The 15,461-nt window shown below is 37.6% G+C and overlaps 2 protein-coding genes and 1 pseudogene across 4 annotated transcripts; 2 read left to right on the top strand and 1 right to left on the bottom strand.

Moving 5' to 3' along the window:
- Nucleotides 1-488: 488 nt before the first annotated feature.
- Nucleotides 489-1,664, bottom strand: LOC122665955 (annotated as a pseudogene).
- Nucleotides 1,665-7,092: 5,428 nt separating this feature from the next.
- LOC122663718 lies at nt 7,093-13,122 on the top strand. Of its 3 annotated transcripts, none has more exons than XM_043859349.1 (7): nt 7,093-7,273; nt 9,211-9,299; nt 9,385-9,460; nt 10,258-10,307; nt 10,392-10,733; nt 11,913-11,951; nt 12,814-13,122. In XM_043859349.1, the coding sequence occupies exons 1-7, from the start codon at nt 7,126-7,128 to the stop codon at nt 12,994-12,996; spliced, it is 927 nt and encodes a 308-aa protein (XP_043715284.1). In that variant the 5' UTR covers nt 7,093-7,125; the 3' UTR covers nt 12,997-13,122. The 3 variants fall into 3 exon arrangements, with proteins under 3 accessions (XP_043715284.1, XP_043715286.1, XP_043715285.1); XM_043859351.1 differs by having other exon boundaries at nt 11,913-11,965; nt 12,814-12,976; XM_043859350.1 differs by having other exon boundaries at nt 7,254-7,385.
- Nucleotides 13,123-14,556: 1,434 nt separating this feature from the next.
- On the top strand, nt 14,557-15,461 carry LOC122665197 (basic blue protein-like). The gene is made up of 2 exons (XM_043861284.1): nt 14,557-14,883; nt 15,015-15,461. Exons 1-2 carry the CDS (start codon nt 14,721-14,723, stop codon nt 15,410-15,412), a joined length of 561 nt encoding a protein of 186 aa, XP_043717219.1. The 5' UTR covers nt 14,557-14,720; the 3' UTR covers nt 15,413-15,461.

The following is a 15,461-nucleotide window of genomic DNA, read 5'->3' as shown; positions in this document are numbered from 1 at the left end:
GTATCCGATACAGTCGACCCAGATTGATACCACATCGATATCATATCAATTTTACTGGTCGCCGATAACCATTTCGATATCGTGCGCTAAAACCATAGGTTTCTCTATTTGGTGTTAGGTTTGCTTCAAAATTCACATTAACTTCGGTATATCTCACATCTAAATTATTCATGTTCCTCAGATTTAAATTTGTCCACGTGTCAAAGAAGCAGGCTCCGCTACGAGATCTGTAGCGCACCCCGCCCTACAGAGGAGCCGAATCCCTCCATACATAGGCAACCATATAATTAAAAGTAGTAATATGCTTCATAAAGTGTACTTCATAGTAACTTAAAGAACTACTTTTTTTTGGTAGAAAAAGAAGTAAAGAACTACTTTTTCCTACCGAAAAAACAAAAGGAGAAAGAAAAAAAGAACTACTTTTCACTATGACAGTTTATATTTATTCATTTCCTACTTAAACAAACAAAAAAAACGTTTACCTTTATTCATGACTTGTTCTTCAACTTCAGTGTCTCGATGAACCTCCCCTTCGCAATACCATTCACAGAGAGGAAATCAAGGAATTCCTGAAAGCTGCAACCCCTATAAGCCATTGGGTGTTCTTCATCCACGAGCTCTGCTGCAGGGCTAACCACTTTCTCTATAGCTACGCTGTGAAGGCTAGCCAAAGAGAGCCTCCTTTTGTTCGAGTTCACCACAACCCTGTGCACAACACTCTTGTACCTGCCATTGCTCAATATCTCCATCTGATCTCCTAACTGTACTACTAGTGGTCCTTCGATCAATGGCACTGAAATCCACCTTTCTTCTTTATCCCTCACTTCAAGTCCTTCACCACTTTGTAGCAAAATCGCTATGGTTCCGTAATCAGAATGATATGGCATGCCTAATGTGAGATTAGGTTCTGTACATGTTGGATAGCAGTTCACTACCATGACTTGAGAACCTTCTGCTATGTCTTCCTTCAAGTAATTAGGGTTTAGCCCTAAGCTCTCAAGAATGGCTTCCATAAGTTCAATATGCAGCGTGTGTGCTGCTTCGGTATAACTTCCCATCTTCTCCCTATTTGCCAAGTAATTAATTTGATCATTCAATCACCATGAGTAGTACTTAAATATATATGGGCTGCAATAGGGTCAGGTTGGGCCGGGTTTTTTAATATCCCAACCCAATCTTGATCCACATAGCTGGGCCCAGGCCTGGTCTAGCCATGACTCAAGGTTAATTACGAAGAAAAAGAAGAAGGCCGAGCTCAATCCAAGGCCTCAAGCCTGGCCCGGCCCAGATTAAGGGTCAGAAATTCCCAGCCTTGATTCGCCCTCAGGGCTAGGGTATCTCAGCCCAAGCGCTATTTGGGCTTAGGACGGGCTCGGGCCGACATGGCCAAACTTGCACCCTTACGTATTATTAAGGAAGAAAGACTAAAAGAGGGTTACTCATTTGTATCTTGGGGGATTTGATGGCCAAAGATCTATCCATTTTGAGAGTGGATGAGAGTAATGCTTGATGAATTCTCTCCAATAATGTACTTCATCTATGGAATGGTTCATACTCGTGCCATACCTCACCGGCTTCTTCACATCGTCCGATAAGAGAACCATCTTATCCTCTATAGGCAAGTTGAAGAACTCAGAAGCAGTATCCAATGCACCTCCCAACATAGAATAGTAATGGCGGTTTATCACTTCATGTCTATGTCTAAGAGAAATGCATCTTTAACTCTGTGATATCGCCAGGTTAAAGGTGCAGGTGGAAGAAGATGGGCAAGCAACAAAAACTAGAATTGTTATAACTTTATGTATTTTAATAGTTTTGGATGATCAAAGTTCTGAGCAGATTTTGGATTGGACCGGCTTTCCGTTGGTTCTAATATAAATAGGGTGACTGAAGGTCCAAAATGGGTTACAGGATTGAGACCTTGGGATTACGTAGGGAAGAGAAAACCAAGGTAATGGACAATTTTAGGGTTACAGACTTCCACAAAGTCTGTTTTTTTCTCTCTCAAGTGATTTACTCACAATAAAGTAAAGCTTAATTTACTCTCTCTCTCTCACACACACACTCACACACAAATAGTACTTATTGAATGCCCTGTTTTTATTCTACTCCCTCTCTCTTCCTTAAGTTGATGGTTTTATTATCAATTATGAAATATGATTCAAAAGTAATAAATAAGTAGAAAAGAACACTACTTGATGGTGTGCATTGTACAACTCTTGCATCTAGACACAGGTTTGCATGAAATGACAGTTGCACTCCATAAAAAGGCAAAAATTATTGAGGGCACAATCATTTCATGCGGCATTGTATCTAGGGACAAGAAATGTGCACTACACTTGGGTGCATGTGGTGCGCTGACCTTGCACCTAGACATGGATGCAAGATGATCACTGTGCCCCCGAGATTTCCTTCTTTCCATGGAGGCACGTCGATCATGTCATGTGCCCCTATGTCTGAGCATAGGAACAGTGCAGTACTGCACACCCCCACAGGTAGCATTCTTACTCCCATAAATATAATAATATATCATATTTATTGATAACAACAAATCAATTTAATTGCAAAAGTATTCTCATTAAAGAGTTGTTTCAGACACACACCACATGCATCCCTGCCGTTTCCAAACTCGAAGAGAAATCTAACATGAAAAACAGAAAGCCAGCTTTGGTACGTTCTAGACTTGTAGCACCAAATGTCAAACCCCAAAAGAAACTCACAGAACAAACCCATCTCCTCTTGCATATCATCCAGCCTTCCTATCTTCCAAAAGGAAAAAAAAGGAATGTATCATTTTGTACTTATCTTATACTAAGGATGTCAGGCCCTAAACCGAATCAACCCAATTAGACCCGATCCAAACCGAATCAAGACCTTATTGGGTCGGTCTCAGTTTATGATTAAGGGTAACTATTTGGTTTCGTCTCGGTTCGAGGTAAACAACAGACCAACGATTATCCCAACCGATAGACCTGAACGCAAACCGAATCAAAACTTGAGATCGATCAACCCTCAAACGTAGAAAATCTACCTAATCCCTATCGAAAACCGGTCCATACTCCATATTGGGTTCCAAACTGAGCTGACTCAACCCAACCTGATAACCGAAACCAAAAAGTCAATGGTTTGGGCCCGATTTCCCTAAAAATCACATCGAACAAAGTTGAACTGCCGGATTGACACCCTTATCTTATACCAATACCTTATATATTTATTGAACCAGAGAGAGAAAGAGAAACAAGTACTTGAAGAACTCAATCTTGCAATATAAATACATACCCTCTTCAACGCTAGTGACGTTGCAACTAGTGGGTGGGTGTTTCATGTTTGACCCCTAAAGGCTTATCCAAACAACAGAGCTAACCGACCGCTTATGTATTCTAACAGTTTCATCAGCTGGTTTTGGATTGGAATCGGTTTTGCAGGCCATGTTCAAAATTTTTTTGATAATCTCATTCGCATTTTGGGGAAGAGAAACATGAGGTAATGGATGGTTTTATATGTAGTACGTTAATCTTCATTATCTCTTGACTGGGCAACGCACTCTGTTGTGGATGACATTCATCGCTTACCTTCATGTTTCTCTCAAGTTTTGTTTAATTTCATTCCTAGAACTCTAAATATGGAGGCTCATGTCATAGCTTCAGGTGCTTCAAGATTTAAATTGTCTACAACTTGATGGTCTCTGCTGTGCTGCCGAATGTGCACCGCCACCTTGCTGGATACTACAGAGGATTTTAATTGTTTGATATTTTGTCCACAAATATATATATATATATATTCTTCCTATATCAAATTAATTAATTTGATCAATAAAGGTTCGACTTTGGGGAAACAGTAAAAGTTGCTCCATTGTGACCAAGTGGTCACGGGTTCGAGTCTGGAAACAGCCTCTTTGCGAAAATCAGGGGTAAGACTACATTCGTGTATATTATGACCCTCCCTAGACCCCACAATAGCGAGAGCTTTGTGCACTGGGTATTGGGTACACCCTTGTTAATAATGCTTTGTTAAACTCTTTAATCATCAAAATTTGCATTTAAATTTTTAATAATTGATAGAGTGATAATAATTGAAATTTGTATTTAAACTACTTCAAAGTTTTAAATAACTTTTTAGAATAAGGAAAAGGGCAATCAAGAGAAATTTATAACTTCTCACTTCAATTTTGATGACAATAAGAAGTACCCTTTAATCAATTATTGGGATTGTCTGAACGGCACCTCCATTGGTGTATTTATTTGAACATGGATCATGTCCTTGTACAGGTACTATTCAAGGTCCTCTAGTGGATTCCATGTGAGTGTCTCTGGAGGGCTTTGGACGATACGTGTACAAGGACATGATCTGATCTCTTTTTAGAACTTGTAATCTTCTTTTGATTGTCATTTGTCTTATTCTGTAGAATTTTTAAGGATAAAAAAATTTATTCATGATATTATGAAAATATCTTTACCATTAATATCATTGTCAAAAATTTAAGAGTCAAACAATTCAAAGGTTTTACCAAAAAACAAAAAAAAAAAACAACTCAAAGGTTTTGTCTATTATGTAGTAAACTTAGTTAGGTTATAAATTGGAACTTGTAATCTTCTAAATATAAGGGATCAGGGTTCTTAAAGGGAAGTATTCCTCTGCCCATGTGTCGGGTGGGTCCGAGATATTTTTTCACACACAAGCGCATGTCGAGTCAAGCCACACCGGGTTGTGGTGTGAAAGTCCCAACCTTATATATTCCAATTGGCTCACTGTTGGACCGGCTTTGAGCTTGGTCACTTATTTAATCCATTAGGCTTAAGTGATTTCAATCGTTTGGGTTTGAACTCGAGCCCATGTAGCTAAGTGTGGACATATCCATTTGTAAGGGTGCAATCCTAGCATGCTGAGCTGAGCCGGGTCAGGTTGAGTCGTGGTGTGTAAAGCCCAACTCATATATATTCTTTTGGCTAACTGTTGGGCCGGGTTTGGAGTTGGTCACTTATTTAATCCATTGAGTTTAAGTGGTGACAATCATTGGACTTGGGTCTATCAGTCTATGTGGCCAAGTGTCTTTACGTAATGGCCATATCTCTATTTGTAGTCGAATAGGGGATACAATCCTAACCCCTTGTGCCGAGCCGGGCCAGGTCATGGTTAGCAAGGCCATGGTTTCAACCCAAATATATCCTTTTTGGTTCACTATTGGGCTGGTTTTGGACTTGGTCCCAATTTAACCATTTGGCTTAAGTAGTGACAATCGTTTGGGCTTGGGCTCGGGCTCGGGCTCAGGCTCATGTGGTTAAGTTTCTTTACGTAATGAATATATCTCTTTACAGAGACATATCCATTTGTAAAGGTGCAGTCCTAGCAGTCAGAATGGGATATTTTAATCCCATCCATTGGAACCAATAGCCACACACACACCTTGACATACTCTTGATGACTTTAAGAGAGTGTCAAGTGGGACGCCTTAGCCTTCCATCGACAACTTGGAACACCAACTATGTTCGATACACTCTCTTAATTACCACATCAACATAACATATAAATGCTTCTCATATCAAATTTTACTCTTACATTAGTACAAGTCTTTTTGTAATGGCATTAGTACAAGTCTTTTATTTTGCGACCCAAGGATGGCAAATACCATTGTGCCTGGAATGCAGATCTCAAGCTCTTGTCAGAACTTTATGGAGTCATGCTTCTTTTGATTATGCATCAACTATTTGGAATGCATTAGAACAGGAAGTATATTGTGGCAACTTTCTTGAATTTGCAATAAGAAGAATTTTCATTTTGGAGGTCGATTCACTAGAATACATATTGCACCATAAGAGGTGATTATGATCTTAAGGAGAGTGATCGATGGCACGACTCAGCCCCACCAAGTGTTCATGAATTATGTTCAATTTCAAATTCTCTTATTATACGTGGTTGCTTCATCATGGGTTAACTGGTTGAGAAAAATTCTATATTCTCATTTTACTTCTAACACTTTTACCGTTGTGTTTTTTGTTTAAATTTTTTAGAAGACAAAAGAACGTTGTTTGGTTGTGTGGCCCCATGCCCAGACATAAGAGCATACAAAATTACCGCCACACCACTATGAAATAAAAAAATAAATCTCATCCATATTGATGTTGCGCTCATATATTAACTCCCATTCCGGTAAAATGGCCACACGACCGGACAGTGATCTCTTGCCTTTTTTTAATCTATTTTAAGAGGTCTTACAATAATACAAACCCCATGGTAGGGTACTATTATAGAGGACAGAGAGAAAGTGCCTATTTGTCACAACACGTAGGTCAAAGAACTTTTTTTTTTTCCAACAAAAGATTTTATTGAAGGGAAAACTAGTCACTTTCGCTTAAACCAAGTGAACAAGCCAAAGAGTGGATGAATGCCAAATTGTCCTACATCGGAAGGACAGGCTTCTCCTTGGAAGAGAGTCAATAATGCTTTTAATTACCCTTGGAACATGAGTAAAAGATCACTTAATAAGGGGAGCAAAGATGGCCCTAATATAATCAATGAGGGATTATAAATCGGGTTTATGTTAAACGCGTTATAATTGGTATTTAAACAAGTTGATCGGACTATAAACAGGCGATACTTGGGTTGATCAAGGCATAAACGGGCTAATCGACCTATAAAAAGTGTATAAATGATCGGTCCCAATTGGTAATCGGTGTCGGTCAGCGCCCGTTGAGAGTTGAGACTACGACCAAGCAATGACCGAATAATAATCCGTCTAGCCCAGGGGGGATTTAGTCGGCCTAAAGTCGGATACCCTCTTGTCTCCTAAAAAAAATAAATAAATAAAAAATCCATCTAGACCAGCACCGAGCCGTTTACTAACCGGTTGGTCTGGTTTTGGTCAGGTATGGGCCAGTTTTTGACACCCAATCATGCACATGCCACATGGATTGCCACGAGGCAGGTTCAGCCGCCCGGTTTTAGTTTTAGGCTTGGTAAGGGGTCGTCCGGGTTGAGGAAGACCAGGCAGGTTCAGCCATTCAGCGGTTGGAACTTGGAATGCCGTAATTCCTCTTTGTGAAAGGACAGACTCCATAGTCTCCGGTGTTACTGTGCTTCAGCTTAGCTGCGGGAAGAGAGAGAGAGAGGCTGAGACAAGCTTTGTGGATGGAGAAAAGTAAAATTGGTGGTGGTCCGCCCGGGAAGCTTGCAATTCAAATAGAGAATCCGTTTGCTTTGAAGGTGGGTCAAGTCTTCACTGGCTTTGGCATCGGTTGTGGTATTGGGATCGGCGTCGGCCGCCCTTTAAACTTTGGTAATTCTCTCCTCCAAAACTAAATCTGAAGTGTTTCTCAACATGAATTTCGGAGGATTTTTCAGAGACCCAGTTGGGGAAAATCAACATAAATCAAATGGTTGCAGCCCATGTGAACTCTTCTTGTTCTATCTTTTAATATTCTTTCTTTTGATTTCTTGTACACAGAATGTATGGGTTAACTGATTAATCTGAAGATGAGCAAAAATGTAGTGGGTAGTACATAATGTACCATTAATTCGTCATGTGTTCATTCAAGTAACTCATAGACGCATTTATACAAACATATTGTATGCGGCTAGGAGCACCACCTCTGTAGAAGGGATGTTGATATCTGAATTCATTTCTCAACAGCATCACCTCCCTCTCTGTCTATCGTTTGGTTGGTCGCAAGGAATTTATTTCTAACTTTAACCGGAAAGTTTTCTTTGTATAAAAATTAAAGATCAGCTGCATGTAGCCCTTCAAGCGATCAAAACTGGGAACATGTTCAACTAGTAATTATTTATAATTCTCTGATGTTATTGACACCTGCATTGTTTCTCTGAACGCTACATTGGACCTTTTAACCCAGAGTTCTGATACCAGGCAGATGCTGCCCCTATAATTTTATTTATAGTAATGGCTAATTTGTGGTCATTTCTTTTTTAATTATTAGCTGTTGATAGCTCAATACTTTAAAGAGTTAAGAGCAATATTGGATATTTGAATGTGTGACTTATGAATATAAAATCTCTATTTTTTTTTGTTCTTAAAACTAGATATTGTGGTTACAACCATGAGCATCATTTATAAATTGTGGCAATAGTATGTTATGCCTCATTTTGAAATTGAGCATGAATGATGAGGAGTTAATATAGTTTCCACTAAATAGAACAATCCTGAATGCATGCTTGACATGACTGTTTAGGCAACATCTATGGCAGCAAGTGATATTCACTTAATGTTTCATATTAGACACTACCTACTGTTCACTGAATTACCATAGCAACCAACTCTAATGATTGACTGACATGATTCATTTTTGTCAAATATATACATATATATATTTTAAATTTCTCTGGCCTTAAAACACAGCTGGGTGTTTTACAGACGAGTTGAGTATCTAAGAGATACCTAGATTGGCTTTCTGATTCATATTCCTTTTATTTTTTAGTATTCAAGTTCTATCTCCATCATTCATTTATATGACTTATTCTTATGATCATGAATCTATTATTCTAGTTCGTACTAAAAAAAATTTTTTTGGGGCGGGGGGGGGGTTGCAAAATTTTTTCTACTCTAGTAGAACTAGAGGATATCAGTAGTCTAGGACTAAGTGTTGCCACGTGAAAGGGTGATGTGGTAATGCAAACCGTATGGGCATCTAGGGAATGGCCTAGATTGGCCTCATGTCAAATTTTAGATTCAAATTCAATTTATACTCCTTCTCATGTATGGGCATCTTCTCTTGTATGGACATCTTCTCTTGTATTTAGCACTTTCTATTTCTTTTTAGAAATGTTTAAGACTTTTCACTGGATTTTCAAATCTTTATTTTGCTACTTGGCCAAATCTATTTTGGCTTAAACTTGACATGTGAACAGAGGTCCTTGGGTGTACCTGTCCACAAAATTTCAGCTTTATCCAATCTGCCATATGGCAGGTATTTGTGTACCACCCTAGACTAGAAAAACTATTCCCCTTTTTTTGGAAAGGTTGTAATATGTAGTTACTGCTCTCTAGACTGCTATTAGGTTTCTAAATTTTCCATTGCACAACGTTATGGAAGGATGAGAGACTTAAGAATAAAACATCTCTTTTATGTACCTCATTATAACCCAAGAATTTCTTTATCTGGTTGGATGAAATTGGTTAAATGAGTAGCCTTAATTGATGCTAGACATTTTCCATAGTTACTTATGTTACAGGCAAAATTTGAAATCAATCTGATGCAGGTGCAATACCTGCACTGCAGCAAGTTATGAGTGCCACCAGAGGTGCAACGGATGCTTTGTCTGGTGTCGGGGGACATGTCAATACAACAGTGAGTCATTTTTTTTCTTCTGTTTCACAGTTTTTTGAGTCTTGAATAAATAATTATTCTAATGATTATCCTCCTATCTTATTAGTTGAGAAGGTTGGGAGCAAAGAATATTGAAGCTGGTATTGGATGTGGAGTTGGTTTTGGTCATGGTTTTGGAGTCGGTATGTTCTGTTTATTACTTCTGAAGAGAGAATTAAAACTAAATACTGCAGTGTTGAAAAGAAAAGAAAACATTTTTATTTTGTTGTAGAAAATATAAAATTTAGGAAATCCATATAACTTTGGTTAGAAATTAGAGATGATCTAGCAAGAGCAGACCAGTGAACTCCACGCTTGGAAGCAGGTGCACCTTTTTATGTGTGTTTGAAGTTGAAGATGTATGCAGGCTCACCTGATAACATCCTTTTGCAATGCCAGATGAGAAAATAGCTGTTTCGTTTGTTTTCAACTATTTTGCAAGTAATAGTTAAAGCAGTAAGGGTTTGTAAGGTTTTCCCATATAGAATGACTATGTTGTGTGACCTGTATTATACATAGAATGACTATGTTGTATAACACTATAACCAAAGGCATGCTTTCTAGAGGGCAGACTTGGGATTTAGTCTTGCTTGGTCCCTGTAAAAGGTTATAGTCTGACCTTACTATCTGAGACCAAAAAAAAAAAAGAATTTCTACGGTATGAGTGTAAATATCTGCTCTAAACAACACTTCGTTATTTTATACTGTGGTATCATACGTCATGAAAAGCATTTTCCCATTTTGTATACCTTTACCTTTTTGACATATATCAATACACCTCTTTTTTTATATATAATTGATCAAAAGTAATTATGTACCTTTTCCTGACATTCATTGATTTATACTGTAAGTTACTTTTGCAGTATACTCCAATATACTGAATATATATGTAGTGCTGACTTTTTAAATGTATAGAACTCATTTTTTTTTTAAATGGCAGGCCTTGCTTTAAAGCCTGGTGTGATTCATCGTGTTCAATCTTGTCTTGGAGTATGTGACTCTCTCTCATATTGTTTCACACCCTGCTTCACTTTTCCATTCATCTATCTTAAAGTTAATTTCTTCTTTTTCTAGCAAGCAATGGCAAGTTTGATGATGAAGTTTGGAATTGTTCCTGGCTTACAAGTTGGTCAGAAATTCCTCCCAGGGTCCTTGCAAAGCAGCTTGAGCATGATAAATGAGACCTCAATGCAAAATCCAATTGGAAATATCATGCAATCAGCATCAAAAACCCTGGAACACACTTCTCAAGGATTATCAAGGGAGGGAACATTGAATATGGGATCCAAATATGAAGCTTTTACATCTAAAGAAGCTTCAGTGGATACATTCCTTGGTACTCGGTCAGAAAAAGTTGTCAGCAGTTTCTTGCAGAATCCAATTTTGAAAAAGGAGGATGTTGAACTTAATGAATTGGTATGTGAGACAAATAATATGGTACTTTCTGCTTTCATCTGTACTTATTGTTCACTACATTCCTTTTATAGGGAATTATGCTGCAAGTTATCATCATATAGGGATGCTTCTGTCACTTCAGATTACCCCTCCCTCATCAACCATGGGCCTCGGGTATACATGCTTACATGTCAGATACCTGAAATGGTTCAACATTTTTTCCCCTTTCTCCTACTTTTTGGAGACAGCTAGCTGACATTCTTAGACACTTTGCACTGGCCACTTTGGCTGATGCTAGTAGTAACATGATTTTTATTGTTGAAGAGCATATCGAGATTTTCTTGCTATTTCAAAGCTAGACTGTAGAGTATACTTTTATTGGATCAGAAATAGTTCTGATGAAAAAAACCTTATCTACCTTGTATGTGTTTTTTCAAATGGATCAAGCTGGGTTGGATTTTTCATTCCCTGTTTTACATTTGACGTATCTTCTTCATTTATTTTTGAAAGCACTGATTCTTGTTAACTGCCTGAGGAAGTGTTGCATTATTCATCAGTTGATATAGCAAAGACTCTTAAGCGTGTGAGTCTCCTTTTCTCATTTCTGAGGGGAAACTGTTTAAACGGAATACAGATCTCTATAAGCTTTGTTAGGATGGAATATTTTTCTCTAATCATGCAAGCTGGGAGTGAGAAGTTTTGAGAGAAAAAGGTTATAAAATAGAAAGCTAAATCTCTGGCAGAGATGATGTACTTTATTTTTTGAACCAGTTACCTAACTGACATTTACTCTGTTTTTTATAATCTAATTTTTCTGACATGGAAATAATCTTTGAACTTATTTTTCTCGTTTTTTTTTTCTTTCTTTCAAAGACATCCTTGAGCATGTCTTAGGACATTCCAAAATACTTAAATCACCTCTTGAAATCTGTCTCAGTTTGAAAATTTCACTAAATCTGCAAACAAACTAATTTATCAAAAGATTCTGAGATCTCTTTAATGTCTTGTTCCACTTTAGTCAGGATATAGCCTATAGGCATCATAATATTGTAAATTACCAAATGAAACAAACTTTATTCAAAGCTTTTGGATAGTTGACTGTTATTCAAATCTGTTGGATAGTTGAAATGAGGTGTACAATTGCTATACGAAGATGATATTCTCATGCCTGGATTTTTTTTTTTAAATCTTATTGTGTAGGCTGGACGCTTGCGATCAGAAAACAATGTTCTTCAAATGGTGAGCTTTTGTTGGCTGGTATCCTGTTTTCAATATTCAAAGTCTATGGTAATCAATAGTACTTCACATTTGCATATAACCCTTTGAATAATGTGGGGATTTTGTAACCTATTCTTGAAACTTGGCAAGTTAGATGAACATCAATTGTGTAGCCCTCAGTTGCTTAGATAACATCAATCGAGTAGCATTCAGTTGCAAAAAGTAAAAATGAAATAGAACAAAATACTTTTTTTTTTGGTTTTAAATTCTTTGTATTTCTTCTGGGGCACTTGTGCCTAACACTTTTGAAACACAATATGACTTCCAAACTACTGTGGGAAATTGGCAAATTAGATGCCTATTTCTCAAGCAACTGCTTGTCGAACAGAAAGTAGAAATCATTCTTCGCGCAAAAGAGGTTGAAGTCCAAAGCATTGTATCGAATCGACACAAGATTCGGGGATATGTGCTTTACCCCGACGGCTCCCCCGTGAACATAAAAACGTTGAATTGTTATTTGAGTGATGAACATTATAGTACATTCAGTTTTCAATGGTAAAAACAAACACATAGTACTTGTCTTAGAGATAGAACAGGTAGTTTCTTACATTCAATCAGAATGAAAATTTACACTTGTAGAGTACACAAATTTAGATCACAACACACTGAGAGTAACCCAGAAAAAAAATAAGTTTGTTAGATCCTTGCTGTGTCCCCTTGAATCCATCACCCCACCAGTCAGGGAAGTTTCCATACACCTCATGGTAGAACATGGATTCCTTCCTTCCCACCCTTTCCCCCCTTGGATGGGGTTGCTTGTGAGACATGATTGACTACTTTTTATAGTATTAGTGAACTGAGACATGATGGCTGTTGTTTTCAGGTATTGAAACACCAACAAGTCATTGAAGAGCTAATGGAGGAAAATGAAAAGCTTCGTCTAATACTGGTGGAAGAACTGAAAGTTCCACCCAGCAAGCTCCAACTCAGCAGCTCGAAAACTAAATTTCTCAGTCCATGTTCTGATTGTTTTGAATGCCGCAGAAGACAAAGAAAACTGAAATGAAGATATTTAAACCCCGTGTGGTTTGAAATCCATCAAATACTAATCAGATTTACAGCAAAGTTAGAATAAAGTAAAATGGGTACATTGTCCTAAACTCATTCCAACATGAGAGTAGATTCTACTTCAGCTAGAAGCCTAGAGCTTGCCACACATGACTAGGTGGTGGCATGGACAACTTGTCCACCAAAATTGGTACTGAACAAAAGAGTGGAGAAAACCTAAATTTCCCCCATTTGGTTGCAGAAGAGAGAGAAATAAATAAAAAATAAAAAAAACAAAGAAATAAGAGAGAAAAATTAGGGAGAAATTCTTAATAGAGAAAAAGAAGACAAATTTCCTGAAGGCTCCTTCTAGGCGTCATTATACCTAGTGAAGTAGAACGTTTCACTATTTGCCATTTGGTGGTACATTGTTTAGTCCATGTGAGGGCCGGGTCCCCACAAATATCTCAATACTCAAATTTAGTCCAAAGCAAGCAAGGAAAGATGCTCAAAATCTGTTCAAAGTTTTAGTAAAATTAGCAAAATGACATCTTGGCGCTATACTGATTAGTCCATGTGAGAGCGGGGACCCCACAGATATCTCAATAGTCAAATTTAGTTCAAAATAAACAAGGAAAGATGTTCAAACTATGTTCAAAGTTTTAGTAAGATTAGCAAAATGACATCTTTTATAATTTTAGCTGCTTTCTCAAAACATTTTAAGCTCAAATTTTTCCAATGAGATTCTTGTCTGGTTCTATAGTATATCTTATGCTATACCATGTGATGTTATGTGGCAAATAGTGAGGCGTGAAGTGTTAAACTTCACTAGGCATAATATGAAGGGAAAGAAACTCATTTTCCAAAAACATAAATTAAAATATATATATATGGAATAATGTTCTTTGTGGGGGAAGGGGGGGGGGGGGGGCGGAGAACACAACTCCAAAAAATATCTGGAGTTGTTCCATACTGTAACATCTGAAAACCAAACACAACGAAATTCTGTATCTTTCTTGAAGATGAAAAAAGGGGGAAACACATTGGTATATCTATCTTCTTGTGTATTAGTTATTTGTAATTTAATTGGGTTCTTGTTTAGCCCTAGGCCTGCTGCTCTTGCCTTCCTCTTCCTCCTCTTCTTCTTTCCTAAAAGATTTGAGAAATTAAAAATTGGCTGCCTAACAGCGCTTTGCAGAGGGAAAGAATTATTTAAAAAGAAAAGGGGAATGTTTTTCTTCACCTGTATAGAAGGTTTCCATTGGTGAAGTGATCATGTGATTGGACTCTTGGATCATCGTCGCACTCCCACCCCTTATTTACAAGATCGAAACATCCATGAAGGAAAACTCAGTCTGAAAGAAAAATTTATAATAATGGCCATTGGTTGGTTGGATGGTGTTCTAACTGCCTTACCAAGTACCAACGAATTCTAATTAAACATTTCCTACCAACTATCAAATCTTAAGTTACAATTAAAATCCAATAATCATACCAGTATTTCCTTTCATTTAATAAAATCATACCCTAATGGACAACAATCTTCATCCTACAATCTTAATTGAACAACCAAAGACTAACTATTGATGAAATGAAAGAAGAAATACACTCTGAAACACACAAAGGAAAGACATGTGAAATTAGGTTATCTACTAATTTATCCATCCCTGGTAATAAGTGTCTCATAATTCATAATCATGGACCACATCTCCCTCCATTCTTTCATTGTGAAATCCTCCATTAATGGCTAAGTTTATTCTCTTCTTCTATGTTGTTTCCTTTCTCTGCCTTGTACTAACATGTAGTGCTACATTGTATATAGTGGGAGATACCTCTGGTTGGGATGTAAGTACTAACCTCAACTCATGGGTCAAGAACAAAACCTTCAATGTTGGAGATGTTCTTTGTAAGTGAATCTTTCTTATCTTCTCTCATCTCGAATCAATCAATCGCCAACATCATTATATTGGTATCTGTTTATTTTACTATCTCAATTCTGATCAAACTGATTTTTTTACATGTAATTGTTCTTATCAGTGTTTCAGTACGTATCTTCTACCTACACTGTTAATGAGGTAACAAGAAACAACTTCAATGGATGCGATGTGACCCGGGCTTTCAAAATATATACCGGAGGTAACTCGACGATTACTTTGACGAAACCCGGCGATAGATTCTTCATCTGTGGTACTAAATTATATTGCCTTACTGGGATGAAGCTCCAAGTTCATGTTAATGGAATTCAAGGGGCTGGTGCTCCGGCTGGTGCTCCGGCTAGTGCACCAGGGTTAGCACCACAAGCTTCCACAGCTCTTACTCACGCTTCACCTCATTTGTCTACTTCAGATGGGTCTCTTCATGGTGGAAGGGATTCTCTATTTGCAGTTTGTCTTGGTGTAGTACTAATCACTCTTCTATCAGTTGCTATTGTTTGATTTGAGACCATTTTGAATATGAGTCTCTAATACATACTATTATTGATTT

Source organism: Telopea speciosissima, chromosome 6 (assembly GCF_018873765.1).
Source record: "Telopea speciosissima isolate NSW1024214 ecotype Mountain lineage chromosome 6, Tspe_v1, whole genome shotgun sequence".
In the NCBI taxonomy this organism is placed as follows: domain Eukaryota; kingdom Viridiplantae; phylum Streptophyta; class Magnoliopsida; order Proteales; family Proteaceae; genus Telopea; species Telopea speciosissima.
This window is presented reverse-complemented; position numbering and strand designations above follow the sequence as displayed.

What these genes read in the sequence shown, in the direction of transcription:
- LOC122663718 (XM_043859349.1), top strand. Translation starts at nt 7,126, where the DNA reads ATGGAGAAAAGTAAAATTGGTGGTGGTCCGCCCGGGAAGCTTGCAATT. An exon ending in TGGTCATGGTTTTGGAGTCG is followed by an intron (nt 9,461 to 10,257) that starts GTATGTTCTGTT and finishes TTTAAATGGCAG; the next exon opens with GCCTTGCTTTAAAGCCTGGT. An exon ending in ATGTTGAACTTAATGAATTG is followed by an intron (nt 10,734 to 11,912) that starts GTATGTGAGACA and finishes CTTATTGTGTAG; the next exon opens with GCTGGACGCTTGCGATCAGA.
- LOC122665197 (XM_043861284.1), top strand. Translation starts at nt 14,721, where the DNA reads ATGGCTAAGTTTATTCTCTTCTTCTATGTTGTTTCCTTTCTCTGCCTT. An exon ending in CAATGTTGGAGATGTTCTTT is followed by an intron (nt 14,884 to 15,014) that starts GTAAGTGAATCT and finishes TGTTCTTATCAG; the next exon opens with TGTTTCAGTACGTATCTTCT.